This window comes from Cantharellus anzutake (assembly GCF_015039405.1).
Source record: "Cantharellus anzutake strain C23 chromosome Unknown EI90scaffold_60, whole genome shotgun sequence".
Taxonomy (NCBI): Eukaryota; Fungi; Basidiomycota; class Agaricomycetes; order Cantharellales; family Hydnaceae; genus Cantharellus; species Cantharellus anzutake.
Window position 1 is genome coordinate 65,158 of NW_024067010.1, and position 14,548 is coordinate 79,705.

The following is a 14,548-nucleotide window of genomic DNA, read 5'->3' on the forward strand; positions in this document are numbered from 1 at the left end:
ATGGAAGAACTCATAGAAGACTATGAGAGTGGAGAGGATTGTAGAGATGAATGTAGGGATGGAGAAGATAGTTGGGAAGGTGGCGCTTCAAGGGGGGAACCGATGACCAATGGATACGACGGAGCAAGACATGCACGCGAATTGGCCATACTGAACCGCCGAAACCTCCCATTCACTCCAAATCCAGATCGATATCCATTCCCCAATCCAATCCCATTGTTCAAATGGAACAGATCGCCAGGATCGACGACTACAGAGTCAGATCAGCAAAGATCGGTCCACACCAACGAATGCGCAGGAAGCGCAGGTGAAGAGACAACATACCGATCAACAAACGACGGCGAATCTTCACCAATCACAGCCGAAGCTCCCCGATGCAATCAAGAGATGAGGCACAGAGAGACCTCAAGCCGGGTGGAAGCATTTATCGCGAAGTATGAGAACTTCGAACGATATCGGGATGTCGAGATTGACAATCCGATCGACGCGCAGTTATGCGAAAGCCGAATCAGTACTGCTAAGAGGCAGGATTAGTAGGCGAAATTGACGGGAGAGACAGCTAAAGGCTGCTCAACGGTGAATGATGATTCTCACCTGTTTTGAAACCCCGTTCTTTCCTTTATCTTTTATCTTGTGTTTGTTGTTTCTTTGACAACGCCTCACATCCGATTTGTGTGATCTGGGCATCCATTATTTGGACTGCAGGATTTACCCCATTGCTACAGATGACTCTGGAGGAGCATTGAGAGCTAGGGAAACTCACCTGGACTCGTTCCAGTGGGCGCACACGGAGTGGGCGTGTTGGAGGAACCGTGTGCTATGGGAGGCCGGACGAGTTTTCGTACAGCCACATTCCCACATCCGAGCGAGGAACTCGCCCGGACAGCCACATTCCCGCGGTAGCGTGACTACTTGGTCACAACACCTTTTCTTCTTATTTTGGTCACTTCGGACTTATCCGCGAAGACCACAAACTATATTCAATCTTTTGAATTAGTTTCCTTTTCCCTCAGTTCTCGCGCATATTGCTTGAGACTGAGGTTAGTTACTTTCCTTCATTTCTTATATCTTGTAACTTATTGTATATTACCTTACAGCTATTGGCACTAGGTAATACACCAGTTCTCGCGCATATTGCTTGAGACTGAGCTATTGGCACTAGAGCAAGCGGTTATTCCGTTATTTCTAAGCAATGTGTCTTTATTCCTACACATGATACCATTGATGTGCCCAGTCTCGCCAAGCTGTTCCTCCTCCATGTATTCTCTAAACACGGCATACCTTCTCACATCACTTCGGATTGAGGATCCGAGTTTGTATCCCATTTCTTCCGCTCTCTAGGTAAGGCTCTTGACATCCGCCTTCACTTCACTTCGGGTTATCACCCAGAAGGGGATGGTCAGACCGAGCGGATGAACCAGACGTTAGAACAGTATCTTCAGGTGTATTGCAACTACCAGCAGGATAATTGGGCTGAGCTATTGCCCCTGGCTGAGTTCGCGTACAACAATGCCCCTAATGCTACTACTGGCGCCTCTCCATTCTTTGCCAACAAGGGATACCATCCGACCCTCTCCATCCATCCGGAACGAGATCTGACTTCAGTATGCACCCAAGAGTACTCGGTTGATCTCGATTCCTTACATCAGTTCCTACATGAGGAAATGTCCTCAGTGCAACGGCGTTATCAGGGCCCTGCAGACGCTAGACGTTCACCTGCACCTGACTTTGAGGTTGGTACTATGGTCTTTGTTAAGGCTAAGTATTTTAGATCCACCTGACCCTCGAAGAAACTCTCAGAAAAAAACCTCGGGCCCTTTGAGATCATCGCTGTGCCAGGAACCTATTCCCGCACCATCCACCTCCCTGAGACTATGAGAGCCGTGCACCTGGTCTTTCATGTGTCCCAACTCGAACCAGCCATCCCCAACACCATCCCCAACTGCATACAACCTCCACCTCCGCCCGTTGAGATTGACGGTGAACCTGAGTATGAGATTGCTGAAATACTAGATTCAAAGTTGGATCGTAGGCGTCGTAACTGTAAGTTACTGTACCTGAGTACTCGTGCATTGTAACGGGTCTATCGCCTAGACTCAAGACAGAGAAAGGGGGGAGGGTGGTAGTGAATGCGTGTGTGATGGAGGTTCGGTTCTTTGGGTCCGGGTTTTGGTCCGTGGGTGCTACTGAGTCTGCAAAAACCTCAAACAAACACTCACCTACGTCTCTCTTGGACGTCAAGGCTGAGTATTATGATGTGAGGGGTCTTAGACGTGAGCAACTAGCTCAGAGGGGGCGTTAGGGTCGTGGATGGCGTCTTTGCCACTTGGATGCAACTTCTGCTTGTCCCTTCACAGGTCTATTCAATACTAACTTGTTATGTACAAGCTGTTATCTAGTTTATATATGTTTGAAATGAAATGAATGGACTGGGGGAATGTAAACGGGCCGTTTGTCATATCCATCCCTGGCCATCGACTTCCGGTCCCTCCGATCCCTCCGGTCTAGCTCCGCTCCTCCCTCACTAACCTCGGAGCTCCCGCATTCCGCAATCCTCTCGGTACCCCTCGATGGTCACCACCCCCCCATTTCAATTTATTACCTACGCCTCCCTAAGTACGGAGCCCTGAAGACTTCCGGACAGCTCCGACGTCCACTAGCACACCCCCGCCTCCGCTGGGCAATACACTCGCCTGCCCTGCAGAGCCCACCTTTGGGCCTATCCCTCCTTTCCGTTTCTGGGTTATCACCTGCCTTTCCGCTAACCCCGCAACCCGACTCGTCGGTAATATTCAGTCAGCTAATGTTTAAACCCCATTAGCTCCGCTCCGTTCGGCTCCACCAATTGCGGACCCATCTTCGCTGTAACCATATATATATCCCACTTGTACATAGGTTACACCCCAGTAATAAAATCAACTAGAGTTACCCCCTTAGGTTCTGATTGCCAGTCAGTAAGTTAGGGCACGGATGTGTCACTAGGCACAGTGCTCTTGGCAGAAGTCGCTGAGGCCAAAGCCCTCCGCTATGGAGACACTCCCTCATCTCGAATCTGGTCTCTGACACCGTTAGGCAACCGTAAATGATGAATATCCAATTGGGAACAAAGAAACAATAAAAGAAATATGAATGAATGGGGAATATATCATAACGGGTCCGAAATGGGAAATGTAAAAGTTAACTCCGCAACGCTTCGCCACAGCGCCCGCCTATCCTCCCGTCAGCAACCTCCTCGTCTCCAGCTTTCCAACGAGCCCCTATTCGTCCCATTTGGTGCAGTACTTCTTGAGATGTGGCCATTGACAGGTGCTGTCAAGACCACGTGAGAGTATACTCCGTGCTGAACCATCTGGATGTGGGATTGCCATTCTGGGAAATGCTCCGGGGGTGAAGAAGGGTGGTAGAGCATCACTATCGGGTGGAAAAACGGCTAGGTTGTGTGTGTGGGTATGGAGGTCTGGAGAGGGGGTGAAATTGGCGGCGTGGTTGGGCGTGGGAATTTTGCTTGGGGTTGTCGGGAATGATGGGGAAAATAAGGAAAAATATGGAGTGAGTGTATGGAGTGTTGGATAGTGATAGAATGAGTATCGGGAGCGTCAGCGGATATGTACTGTGTGTTGGTGACCAAATTCCGCAGAATCCGACTTTTTGCGGTACACGGAGTTGTCCCCACAACAGTGTCAACTGGCCATGTTGATTAGGGTATGGCACATTGGAGGTATATACAAAAAATGAAAAAAAAATAGAGATTTCAGGGCGACGCGCCCACACCACGGGAAGTATACGTGGGCAGGTCACCCACTCCCCCACCATCCGACTTCTCCTTCTTCTTCCTCGACCTCTCCTCCCGCATAATCTTGGCGACCTTGCTGGGCAACTGCCTCACAGCGTCAGTCAGCTCCTTGAGGGTGTCCACGATTGCCTCACCCCACTTCTCCATGTCACCCCCATCCTCATCCCAATCATCCTCCTCGTCCTCCGTATCCTCTCCCTCATCCTCGGACGCGTGTGCTGGCGCCTTGGGTGAGATCACCCGCAGTTTCTTCTGCTGTGAGGGCGTCGCAGTCCCCACTCGAATCGTGACCAGGTTGCATTTGGCCCTGGCACGCGTGCAGTTCGTGCACACCTGGTACCTGCCCCGCTCGCAGACCAGCTGGGACTTGAGGCATCAACCACAGGGGGGCTTTTCCCTTGCGGCCTGTGGGGGGTCGACTGAGGCCTTGCGCTAAAAAAAAAAAAAAAAAAAAAATACTTGTGTTAGCCTCAGAGATCGCGTGGCAGTAAGTGTTTAAGAATGCTGGCTACTCACCTTGCCCTTGGACGTCCCAGCCGCCCGTGCCTGCTGGCGCTTCGCCTCTGCCTCCCACTCCTTGGCTTCCTCTTCCTCACGCCTTTTCTTTTCCTCAGCTGCCTTTTTGACCGCCTTGCACCTCACCTGCTCATTCAGCTTCGCCTGCATCATGGCAGGCTCGTCGTCCGTTGCCTCCTGGATGTCCTTCTCCTCCCAGGACGCGATGTTGTGAAGATCAAGAGTTTTGGACATGAAGGGCGGGTTATTGAGTAGAGCTGTCGAGTAATGACTGGACTTAGTCAAATTGATGGAGAGAATGTTTGATTTCACACACGGACTCAAAATTCGGAATTGGCCGAACGATTCCCACATGCACCAATTGGGCCTCCAGGGGCGTCGGCCCTAAGAAGGGGATACTGTCACGACCCGACATATCCATCACTTCCATCAATGCGTCCTAGTGCCACTTGGCCCGTCCTGCCCACTATCATCATCATCCGTCCACCCATCCGTCCACCCGTCACCCTCATCCGCACTTCCTCCCTCGCGCGCGTACCTTCCAACCTAGGTTGCCCGCTTCATTGTTGTCCGCCCCCAGCTGGACGGCTTGCTAGACGGCCGGATGGCCTTTTCTCTTTTGTCCGCTTGTGGACTATTGTTCCTCCTATTGTTCCTTGCTTGCCTTTTGTTGACCAAGTTTGCCGATATTGATTATTTGTTCCTTTCTTCATTCATTAATATCGCACTTGATCCGCCACTCCTTCCGGGCCGGTCTCATTTAGTTACTTGTGTTTATAACACATGTAGGTTACACCGGATGTACCTCAGTTCGTATATCGACTTGGATTCCCCCTCTAAACTCTTATCCTCATCGTATGGCTTCTGTCTGAAATTGGGACACCAACGTAAGAACAAAGTGCAGCACTCCACCTGAGTCGCTGAAGCTAAAAGTCCTGCCCCTCTGACCTTACGAGCCCGGACCACTTCGTGCACCTCGTGGGTCACCTGGATACGCTTCTGGCACGTTCCTGACAGTACCCCTCAATGGTCACCACCCCCTCCTTTCAATTTATTACCTACGCCTCCCTAAGTATGGAGCCCCAAAGTCTTCTGGACAGCTCCGACGTCCGCTAGCGCACCCCCGCCTCCGCTGGGCAATACACTCGCTTGCCCTGCATAGCCCACCTTCGGGCCTATCCCTCCTTTCCATTTCTGGGTTATCGCCTGCCTTTCCGTTAACCCCGTAACCCGACTCGTCAGTAATATTCAATCGGCTAATGTTTAACCCTGTTAGCTCCGCTCCGCCATTTGCAGACCTGCCCTCGCTGTAACTATATATACCCAACTTGTACATAGGTTACACTTCAGTAATAAAATCAACTAGAGTTTTATCCCCCTTCAGTCCTGGTTGCCAGTTCAGTAAGTTAGGGCACAGACATGTTACTTGGCACAGCACTCCTGGCACAAGTCGCTGAGGCTGAAGCCCTCCGCCATGGAGACATTCTCTCATCTCAACCTGGTCTCTGACATGATGGGAGATTGCAGTTTCTTTATAAACCGCTCGTTTTTCTTTATCGTCACTGCAGATGCAACCTTGCCCTTGCAGGCATGTTTAGGCACCATTGGCACTACCAATTCAAGTTGTTAAGATTTGATAGATTTGGTGGGTTGTGTTGTAAAACACACCTCATACACTTAAAAAAGTGTGAGGACTCAGTGGGGTAGCTCAGCACACAGAGCTGTAAGTGATACAAAGATGTGTATTTTATGGTGTGTGTAAGCAGTTAACGGAAGTTACCGCTTACCCACATGACTATATGTATCTTGTAATTACATATGGCTCAGGGTTCAGGGCTATTGCCCTGACAGACGGTTTGGTTTCGTGTTGACCTTCTCTCATATCAGGCCGCTGTTAGGTACAGGTCAGGCAAATAGGGATGACTGGCAGGGACAAGGCTCCAGGGTTGGGCTTCAGCCTCAGTGACTCCAAGAGAGCGCTGTGCCCACCTACTGTCTCACTGCCCACATTTCAAGGTGACTTGAGGCTGCCTTGTTAAGGGGGACAAAACCTAGTCAATATTCAGACTAAAGTTATGATGATGTAATATACAAGTATATATAGTAAGGAAACTGAATGGGTCAGGTGACAAATAAAACAAAAAGGGCCCGGCATCTGGGTCAGAGTGCATGGTCGTGACAGCTGCTCCAGCAGTATTTCCCCCATATATCCCCCATTTCTTCGTCGATTTCCACATAATTTGTATCATTAAAAACTGTCATCAAAACGAATCGAAGTAGGCTGTAGTGGAGAGATTTAGTGCAGCCATTGTGGAAATCATCGACTTTATTCATTGTGTGGCCATCAATCGGCATAATTTGCCAATATATTCACAAACCTGCCATTGATTTCTCTCAAACTTGGCACTATAAGAAAAGTATACTCCACAGGCACTCACAATATTTTTTCATATTTTTAAGACTCCTGAGAGACTCTGGATGTCGACCTTTTCCCTTTTTCCATGCAATCCATGCAATCCATGTTCGGTGAATATTCATGACAACACATCTTAGAACTTGAATGTGGTAATATATATGCTTACATGCAACATAACATGTGTGTTCTTCCTGTTATAAATTTCCTCTTACCCAGAGCTTGTATGTACTTTTAAGTGATGGAAAGAGGAGAATCTTCCAAATCGGTGGAGATTTGACAGAGATGCCAGCCTCTCAAGCAACCCATAGTGCATGGGAAAGGGGCTTGCACATACCAGAGATAATGGTTATCTACAATGGCTCGTAAAATCTCAAAAGCATTAAAAATCCCTTTGAAAACACTACGGCAAAGTATAAATGCTCAAAATCATTGAGAAACATTGCCCATTCCCCCACCTCAACCCTAATTTCGATAATTTTGATTTATCTCTTCCATTTTCCTGTCTACTATTTATGTATGTACAACTTCCCCTAACATCGCGGGACACATAGTTATCAGGACGTCCTCAGATTTTCCCACAGTCCATTTTTGGCAGCAAGCCGCATCACCAGGACGTCCACATTGAAATAGGCCGTTTAGGCCCTAAAAAACACCCCTTGATAGGGTGGGTTAATTGGCTGACTAGCCTGAGGATCTAGCATTGAAAGAACAGCTTTGACAACAAACTTGGCACCTTAAGCATTAACCTTTGTGATGGCATTGATCATCCGGTCATGCACCATTACTACTAGAAGAACTAGCGTCGTGCAAGTGCTAGGAAGATCTGCACCAATATTAAGCTATGGCTTCAAGAGAGAAAGTTATTTCACCTCAGCTCCAGATATGTGAACTGAGACCGATATTTGCCCTAGCGCCTTCTTGAATCTTCACTATTGCGATCCTACAAAGGATGCCAGCGAGAATATTCAGATGGCAAACTACAGAGCATGCGAATACACGCGTCGACATAAAAAAATGTCTGACTTTACCATTTCGCATGTAATCGGGCTTGGAAGCTGGTTGGGCAAAAAAAAATAAGACGGCACTAGCCAAATGGAAACAAACAAAGCTAATATAAGGATACAGCAACACTGTCGATCATAACATGTCAGAACGCACATACAAATCACCAAGGAAAAGGTAGAAGCTCTATGGACAGGTATAAACCTTGTCGTATCGAACAATGTAACGTCAGATTTTCGCTTCTAGACCGCTCCAATGCTTGTTTTTCCCAATCTCCCAACGCGGTATGCTGACTCTAAATCCAGCCTTGAGAAACACCTTGGCGAGCAAACTTGCCTCCTTAAAAACCTTCGCAATAGCATCGATCTGCACGTCCTTGCCATTACCACCACTCAGCGACAGCAGCTGATTTTTTCACCAAACCCTCGGACGTTGCTACCGTTTCTATTACGAGTCAGGATCAGAGTTTGGTGCAGAGATCGGACTCCGGTGGCGGAGAGGCCATGGCAGATGGGAGGCAGGGAGACACTGCTATGGCTTTCCGATGAACCGCTCCGTGTCGCGCGAGCTGATCTGGTCTTGCAAACCGTTTGCCACATCTCTCTTCGGAACAAACGTACGGTCTATCACCAGTATGCGTTCGAATCTAGAAACAAAAAAGAAAAACAACGCCATTCATTAGTAAACTTAGAAAAAAGAAGGAACTTGTAATGTCCTGCCTACAAGGGAGCGGAAGCAAAGAGCGGGGGAGAAAACAGAAAGAACACGGGAACGCACATGCTTTGCTAAGTTCGAGCTCTCCGTAAAACATTTCCCACAATGTGTACACTTGAACGGTTTATGTCCGTTATGCGTCCTCTTGTGAATCGTCAACGCACCAGCGATCGCAAAGGATTTACCGCATCCCGGTTCGTCACAGACGAAGGGACCTACAGCCATTCAAAACCCGATTCAACGAGGCGAAGTTCCCGTCGACCATCAGCATTAGGGTTTAGCGAAGGAGGGTAGAATTAATGAGCACAAGTAACAAGAACGCAGACAAAGGCAACTGAAAAGAGGGAAACGGTGGAAACTCACGCTCATTGGTGTGTCTCCTCTTATGCTGCTGCAGCGTAGCAGCCTCCGAGAAGCACTGGCCGCACCTTTCACACCTAAAAGGTCTATACCCCGTATGCGTCTGAAGGTGTCGTAAAATCTTCTGTTTACTGCTGAGTGCACCTCCACTTCCACCGCTTCCACCTTGTCTGCCGCTCACTTTCTTCTCACCCTTCCCGCCTTCTCCACCTTCTCCACCTCCTTCATCGCCAAGAGAAGTAGAGTAAGGAGCAGAACCCGAATTGTTCCGGTCACATCCCCCCCAAAAGCACTCATAGACATTCTTGCCGGACCCCACATGCACCGACGTCAAATGCTCCGTAAGAAGTAAAGGACTGGGAAAGGCCTCTGAGCAGTCTTTCCATCGACATATGTGCTGGTGCTGTTGCTGTTGCTGTTGCGTTTGCGGGTCACTTTCTGATTGCCGAGATTCAGGTGGCAGTTGTGAGTGAGGGGATCGTGAAGAGTGAGACTCGGATTGATCGTGTGAGGAAGGTAGAGTGGGTAATAAGCTGATCTCGGACGAATACTTTGCTTCAAGATCCCCATCCACACTTGACAAAGATGGGGTAGAGGGAACTTCGGGTGATGTATACGAAAACGGAGGTGAGGGCATTAGAGGTGGTGAGGGTATTAACGGATGATGGAGCTGGGGAGGACGAGAATGAGGGCGGCTTCGGAAATGGCACGAGGATGAGTATAATGGAGCATGATGATGATGTGAAGTTGCCGCTGCAGGCGGGTCCGAAAGGTGATGGTGATGTTCTGCGTGTGTGGAGGAGTGCTTCTCGTCAACGGGATGTCTTTGAGCAGACACTGGATATGGGAAAGGTGCATTGGGTCGAGTCCAATTAACAATTTCTTCGCATGGGTGTTCGCGGTGGTAAAGGGCGCTAAGGGTGCTTGTGTTTGTGGTACTACCTGCGGCGTCGGCCGTGGAGAAAGAGGGATCAAAGGAAGCCATGGACGGAAGGGGGATATGCTTGCTGTGAACATGATGAGATAGTTCATGTACATTCATGAAGATCTGATTACAGTTCGTCCATTTACACTGACAGATCGTACCCCCTTGAGAACTCAGGGGATAGTCGCCTGAGACAAAATTGCACAGTGACCCTGGATTTACAGTGGCGCTAGGGTGACGAGTCCTGGATGATGCTGGCGCCGTAACCAGGTGCGTATTTGTGGAAGAACTGGAAGGTAATAACGCATTGTCCAATTGAGCCATCGTTAGTTGCTCGACGGATGTAGCATTCCTGGGCGTGATCGTCCCATTGTCCAATGGATTTGGCGGCGAAGATAACGACCCTGAGGCTGAAAGATGTAAAGAAGGCAGAGAAGATAGCATCTCTGCGCTTTCTCCGATGCCGACACCAACACCACCAGATGTATTCCAACAGGGGTTCAACGCTTGAGGGAAAAGGTCATCGTGAGACGTCGAGCAGCAATCAAGCAGCTGTGCGTGTGTGGAAGACTAGCTTTTAAACGTTATTACGAGTGGTAAGGTAAAACACGACGCACCATATCATCCGCCTGTGCGCAGGAAGGATCAAAACAAGCCCACCCCTCCCAATTAAAATTAAGATCGGGTAAATTCATAAGGGCATCACAATCGGAATCGGAACAGATGTTTTCCTGATTGCAATCATTATCACAGAGGAGGATGCAATTCTTGGTACAAGATTCAGGAGGGGGTTGCTGCGCTGCATTGCATATGAAGCAGGCATCCTCGCATGTGGCATCGCACGATGAAGAAGGCTGTTGAAGAGAGCAAGACGAACAGTTCACAACGTCAGTGTCTGTATCGGTATTATTTTTGGTATTGTCGCCACTGGTAGTGAGATTGAAAGAGTGGGGATAGGGTGGATCGGAACCCATGAAGATAGCTTCGTTTTTGGCCATTTGGTAAAATATTCCTGCTGCTGGCTCAGGGCCTAAGACTTGGAAAGATGGGAAGGTTCAAGCTCACTTTAATGCTTAGGCTCCAAGTCAAGTTCACGATTCATTGACTGTGACGGTACTCGTTCCCGAATGTAGCTTATGTAAGCGTCACCCACGTTGAATTCTCACATCGCACTGCCACCTTCAGCTGTGCCGGGGTCTCGAGACCCACAGTACGACGCCCCCAGCAAAGGACATGCTAAAACCTATAATTCCACTCGTTGGACTGTTGAGCAAAGCATGCCTGTATGTCAACAAAGTGCAGGTTAGCGGTTTGGACGTTCTTCAACGCGCTCTGAAAGAAAGTAATGGGCGGGGAAAGGGTGTCTTAACTAGTAAGCATCCCCTTCTATTCCAGTATCGGCTGATAACCTGCCTAGCCTCCCCTCCATGGTTAGACAAGATCTCACTAACCCTCTCTTTTTACTAAGTCTCTAATCACATTTCAGTGTTCGTTTGATACCCTTCCATTCAAGTCTTGACACTTTATGCGTCATGTAGGGTAGACGAACCATTTGTATGGGGGTGCCTCCCGATCTCTCAATATTTCCGGCCTCGTGATATGCGGTGGACACTTGGCGCTTCTGATATCATGTTCACGAATCCGTACGAACATTCTAGTCATCACCGATGGATGGTCACTGCAGTACTGAATCTTTGTGCTTAATAGGATATTCTCTTCCTTCTTCCGTGCTGGGCAGGTTATCGAGACCTTTCGAGGGAGAGGCATATACCAGCCGGCCGTTAATGATGCAGTAAGAAAACTCGATGATGGAGCCTGGATACATCTCTTTCCCGAAGGATATGTCAACCAGGCTGGAGGCCTGCTAAGGTTTCGATGGGGCGTGTGAGTTATCCCTTTCGGCCTAGAAGTCTATCCCTGAAACTGACCTGACCTTAGTGGGAGAATCATCATGAACACTCGCGCATTCCCTACGATAATACCTATGTGGCTTTCAGGTATCAATTAAGCATTCTAGGGGAGTTGAGTTTTTACGATTAGCTGACCGGTTTGAAATACAGGATTTGACAAACTGATGCCCGAATCCCGCTCCTTTCCTAAATTCATACCCCGCCTAAGTCCTAAACACGAAGTGTCTATCACTTTCGGAAACCCTATAGATTTTAAAGCGTCATATTCCCCACTTGGACCGTCAACGCAGAAAGCAGCACAGTTAATGGAGCTTGGCGAAAGGCTAGAGACCCATCGCCGTCGGCGGAGATCCGACACCCACATATATTCGCAGTCACCAAAACCGCCCCTTACCCAGCGGTATTTATACCCTCTCTCGGATCACCTGTTCCCTTCGAGGCGCCAGCAACTGCTTGAGAAACGCATCCAAAGTGAAACTGGATTGGCCGAATCCCTGGATTACGGAATATCATCAGAAGCGGAGGTAGTCCAGTTGAGAAAGGATGTGACGGCGCACCTTCAAGAGTGTGTACATGCCCTTGGCAAGCTGGTGGGGAAGTAGGTTCAGAGGTGTGTTCGCATGTCCACTTGTGGATTCCGTGATACTTGCAAATTTACATTGGGCGCACCTTGCTTGATTAGAAATCATTACACTATCTACATGGAGCGCACGCATGGTTCGTTGTGACCATTGTGAGATCCTTGGGTGCGGGTCTAAATAATAGCTCTATGTGCAAATGCAAACTGGGTGGTTGGGGCTCTGTTAAGTTTCGACATTCTGGTGCATTTGGTGTGCGAATTAGTAGCGTCGCATTTGGTGTATGAGTTCTGCTCACATTGCGGAGAGCTGTTGCACCTTACCCGGAACGAGTAATCATGTTGGAAGACAGGCCGATAGTTCATCGAACTAAGACATCAGTACCAGATGTCTTCATGCATGCAGGATTTGGCACGCAATGAATGCGTATTTCCCCGTTACTCCGTAGGGGGTCCTGCAAATGTTCGATCCACAAATGAATTTCACCGTTCAAAAGGTCTTGTTTATCCTACGGTGAGGAACCCTACTTCGATGAATCCACGTTGCGCAGTAGTGTGCGAATGACAATTCAAAATTCCATGGATACGTACAATTCTCGGCGGGGCAGTGGCTTTGTCATCTAGCAAGAGCAAGGTGGTCGCTCCTTGATGGGCTGATTTATCGTGGATGGTAACTTTCTGCGTGTCAGAATCCCTCTAGAGCTTCTGGCTGGAATGCAACGCAAACGGGGAACGGGGTTTTGGAGTCCCTGATTCTGCCTGGGCTGTGTAACCATTTATATAGAGTGGCCTGCCACCCTTTTCCTGCTTGTGTGATCAAGGTTTTGGGATCGCATTACTGTATCGGCTGGTACTGAAAACGCTAAGCCTCGTCTCTACACCTGCATCGTAATACCCGAAATGCTAGAGGGCTTTTCGGATTTGATTGCAAAGTTCTTGGAGCTTGTCGTCTCCGCCCGTAGGATGATCAGAAGCTATTAGGTATTCCAAACGTCACCAATCACAACGTTAAGGTGGCGTGGTCCTTGATCTACATTGTCGCAATATGAGAATAGGAGCCGAGGAAAGAGCATGGACATAGACGGTCAGGGCTTTCATCCCATCCTGGATTGTTCTTTACGGGCAGGAAGAAGGCATCAGGATCATCATCCTCCACATCCTTGTATGTCAGTCAACCGCCGTACCAAACTTCTCCGTTGCAAACGAGGAACGCATTTTTTCTGATGGGGCGGCGATCGATCATCGAGTTCCAGATCCCTGGCCTTGGGGTCGAGTGAAATTAGCGGAGGCCCCTCCTGCTGTGGAATAAACTCCGATGTGTTCATAAATGTTACCGCGTGTTGAGCGGGAAGCCTAAAAAAGGGTACTACTTCAGGTAGGATTTATCAGAGTTGTGCCCTAGACACTAGTTTCTTCCGGAATCAGAAGAACGGCTGGATAATGCCGGTGCGGATAACTCAAACATTGAAACATGGTAGACGAAACCGAGCGACTGGCTCCCCCGGATCCGTCGGCCAGCCCTCATCGTGAGTGCTGACATATAGACATCTTAAGAGAGAGCCCCAAGGGACGATGAATAAGAATCGGACTGAGCAGTGAGATCCGAGAAACTGAATAGATGGGTGGCCAAAACTCATTAAAGTGCCTAGCTTCATCACCTCTCGGACTGTAAGCTCAAAGGAAAAAAGCGATGGGAAAATCCGCCGAAGACTAGAAGGTGATCCGAGGGATGATCATACAGTGATAACGAATGGAGTGAATGGAAGGCTGAACCGATAAAGAGATGCGAACATGTAGTTCAGGCTGGTGCCAGTACACATTCCATGACGAGAGAAAGATCGCTAATCTTGCTTGATTATTACGTAGAGGTCATGATGTAATATAATTTAGGTCCTCAATAGAGGTTCGGATGATTATGTGTGGAGCGGCTACTCCTCTCAGCCCGTAAGAACGTTGAGCCATATCAATTCAATGTCTTAAATGTCATCATTCATGGCCGTATAGGCATGCATGAGGGATGTAAGACAGCACTACTGTGGGTGAGGCTGATTTAGTCATTTCGTGCTTCCTTGTCGGTTTCATCAGAGGCTCATGCGCTGAGCGGTAACGGTTGTCCAGTATATGCTCTTCAGAAACCCAGCTATGACCAGAACGCGTGGGGCTAAAGCTTCCGATGACGGTATCCTAGACTGGTCTGTCCGACTGCGTGTGCGCATGTGTGTGACTTCTGGATATCTTGCCCGCAGAACAGATTCGACTGCAGATTGTTTACTTTTATTGTGCTCGAGGGACACATTGTATTCTCTTCATCAAATTCACCTGTGGTGCTTCAAAT

The 14,548-nt window shown here is 48.7% G+C and overlaps 2 protein-coding genes across 2 annotated transcripts; one reads left to right on the plus strand and one right to left on the minus strand.

The window, feature by feature from the left end:
* Positions 1-7,848: 7,848 nt before the first annotated feature.
* Positions 7,849-10,860, minus strand: EI90DRAFT_3074954 (uncharacterized protein). The gene is given in 6 exon segments (XM_039061534.1): positions 7,849-8,373; positions 8,505-8,656; positions 8,805-10,278; positions 10,344-10,724; positions 10,791-10,818; positions 10,829-10,860. The coding sequence occupies 4 exon segments, from the start codon at positions 10,722-10,724 to the stop codon at positions 8,188-8,190; spliced, it is 2,193 nt and encodes a 730-aa protein (XP_038911610.1). The 5' UTR covers positions 10,791-10,818; positions 10,829-10,860; the 3' UTR covers positions 7,849-8,187.
* A 32-nt stretch (positions 10,861-10,892) lies between these two features.
* Positions 10,893-12,356, plus strand: EI90DRAFT_3074959 (uncharacterized protein). Its single transcript, XM_039061535.1, has 7 exons — positions 10,893-11,098; positions 11,195-11,213; positions 11,265-11,369; positions 11,434-11,610; positions 11,665-11,723; positions 11,787-12,246; positions 12,319-12,356. The coding sequence occupies exons 1-6, from the start codon at positions 10,960-10,962 to the stop codon at positions 12,236-12,238; spliced, it is 951 nt and encodes a 316-aa protein (XP_038911611.1). The 5' UTR covers positions 10,893-10,959; the 3' UTR covers positions 12,239-12,246; positions 12,319-12,356.
* Positions 12,357-14,548: the final 2,192 nt, after the last annotated feature.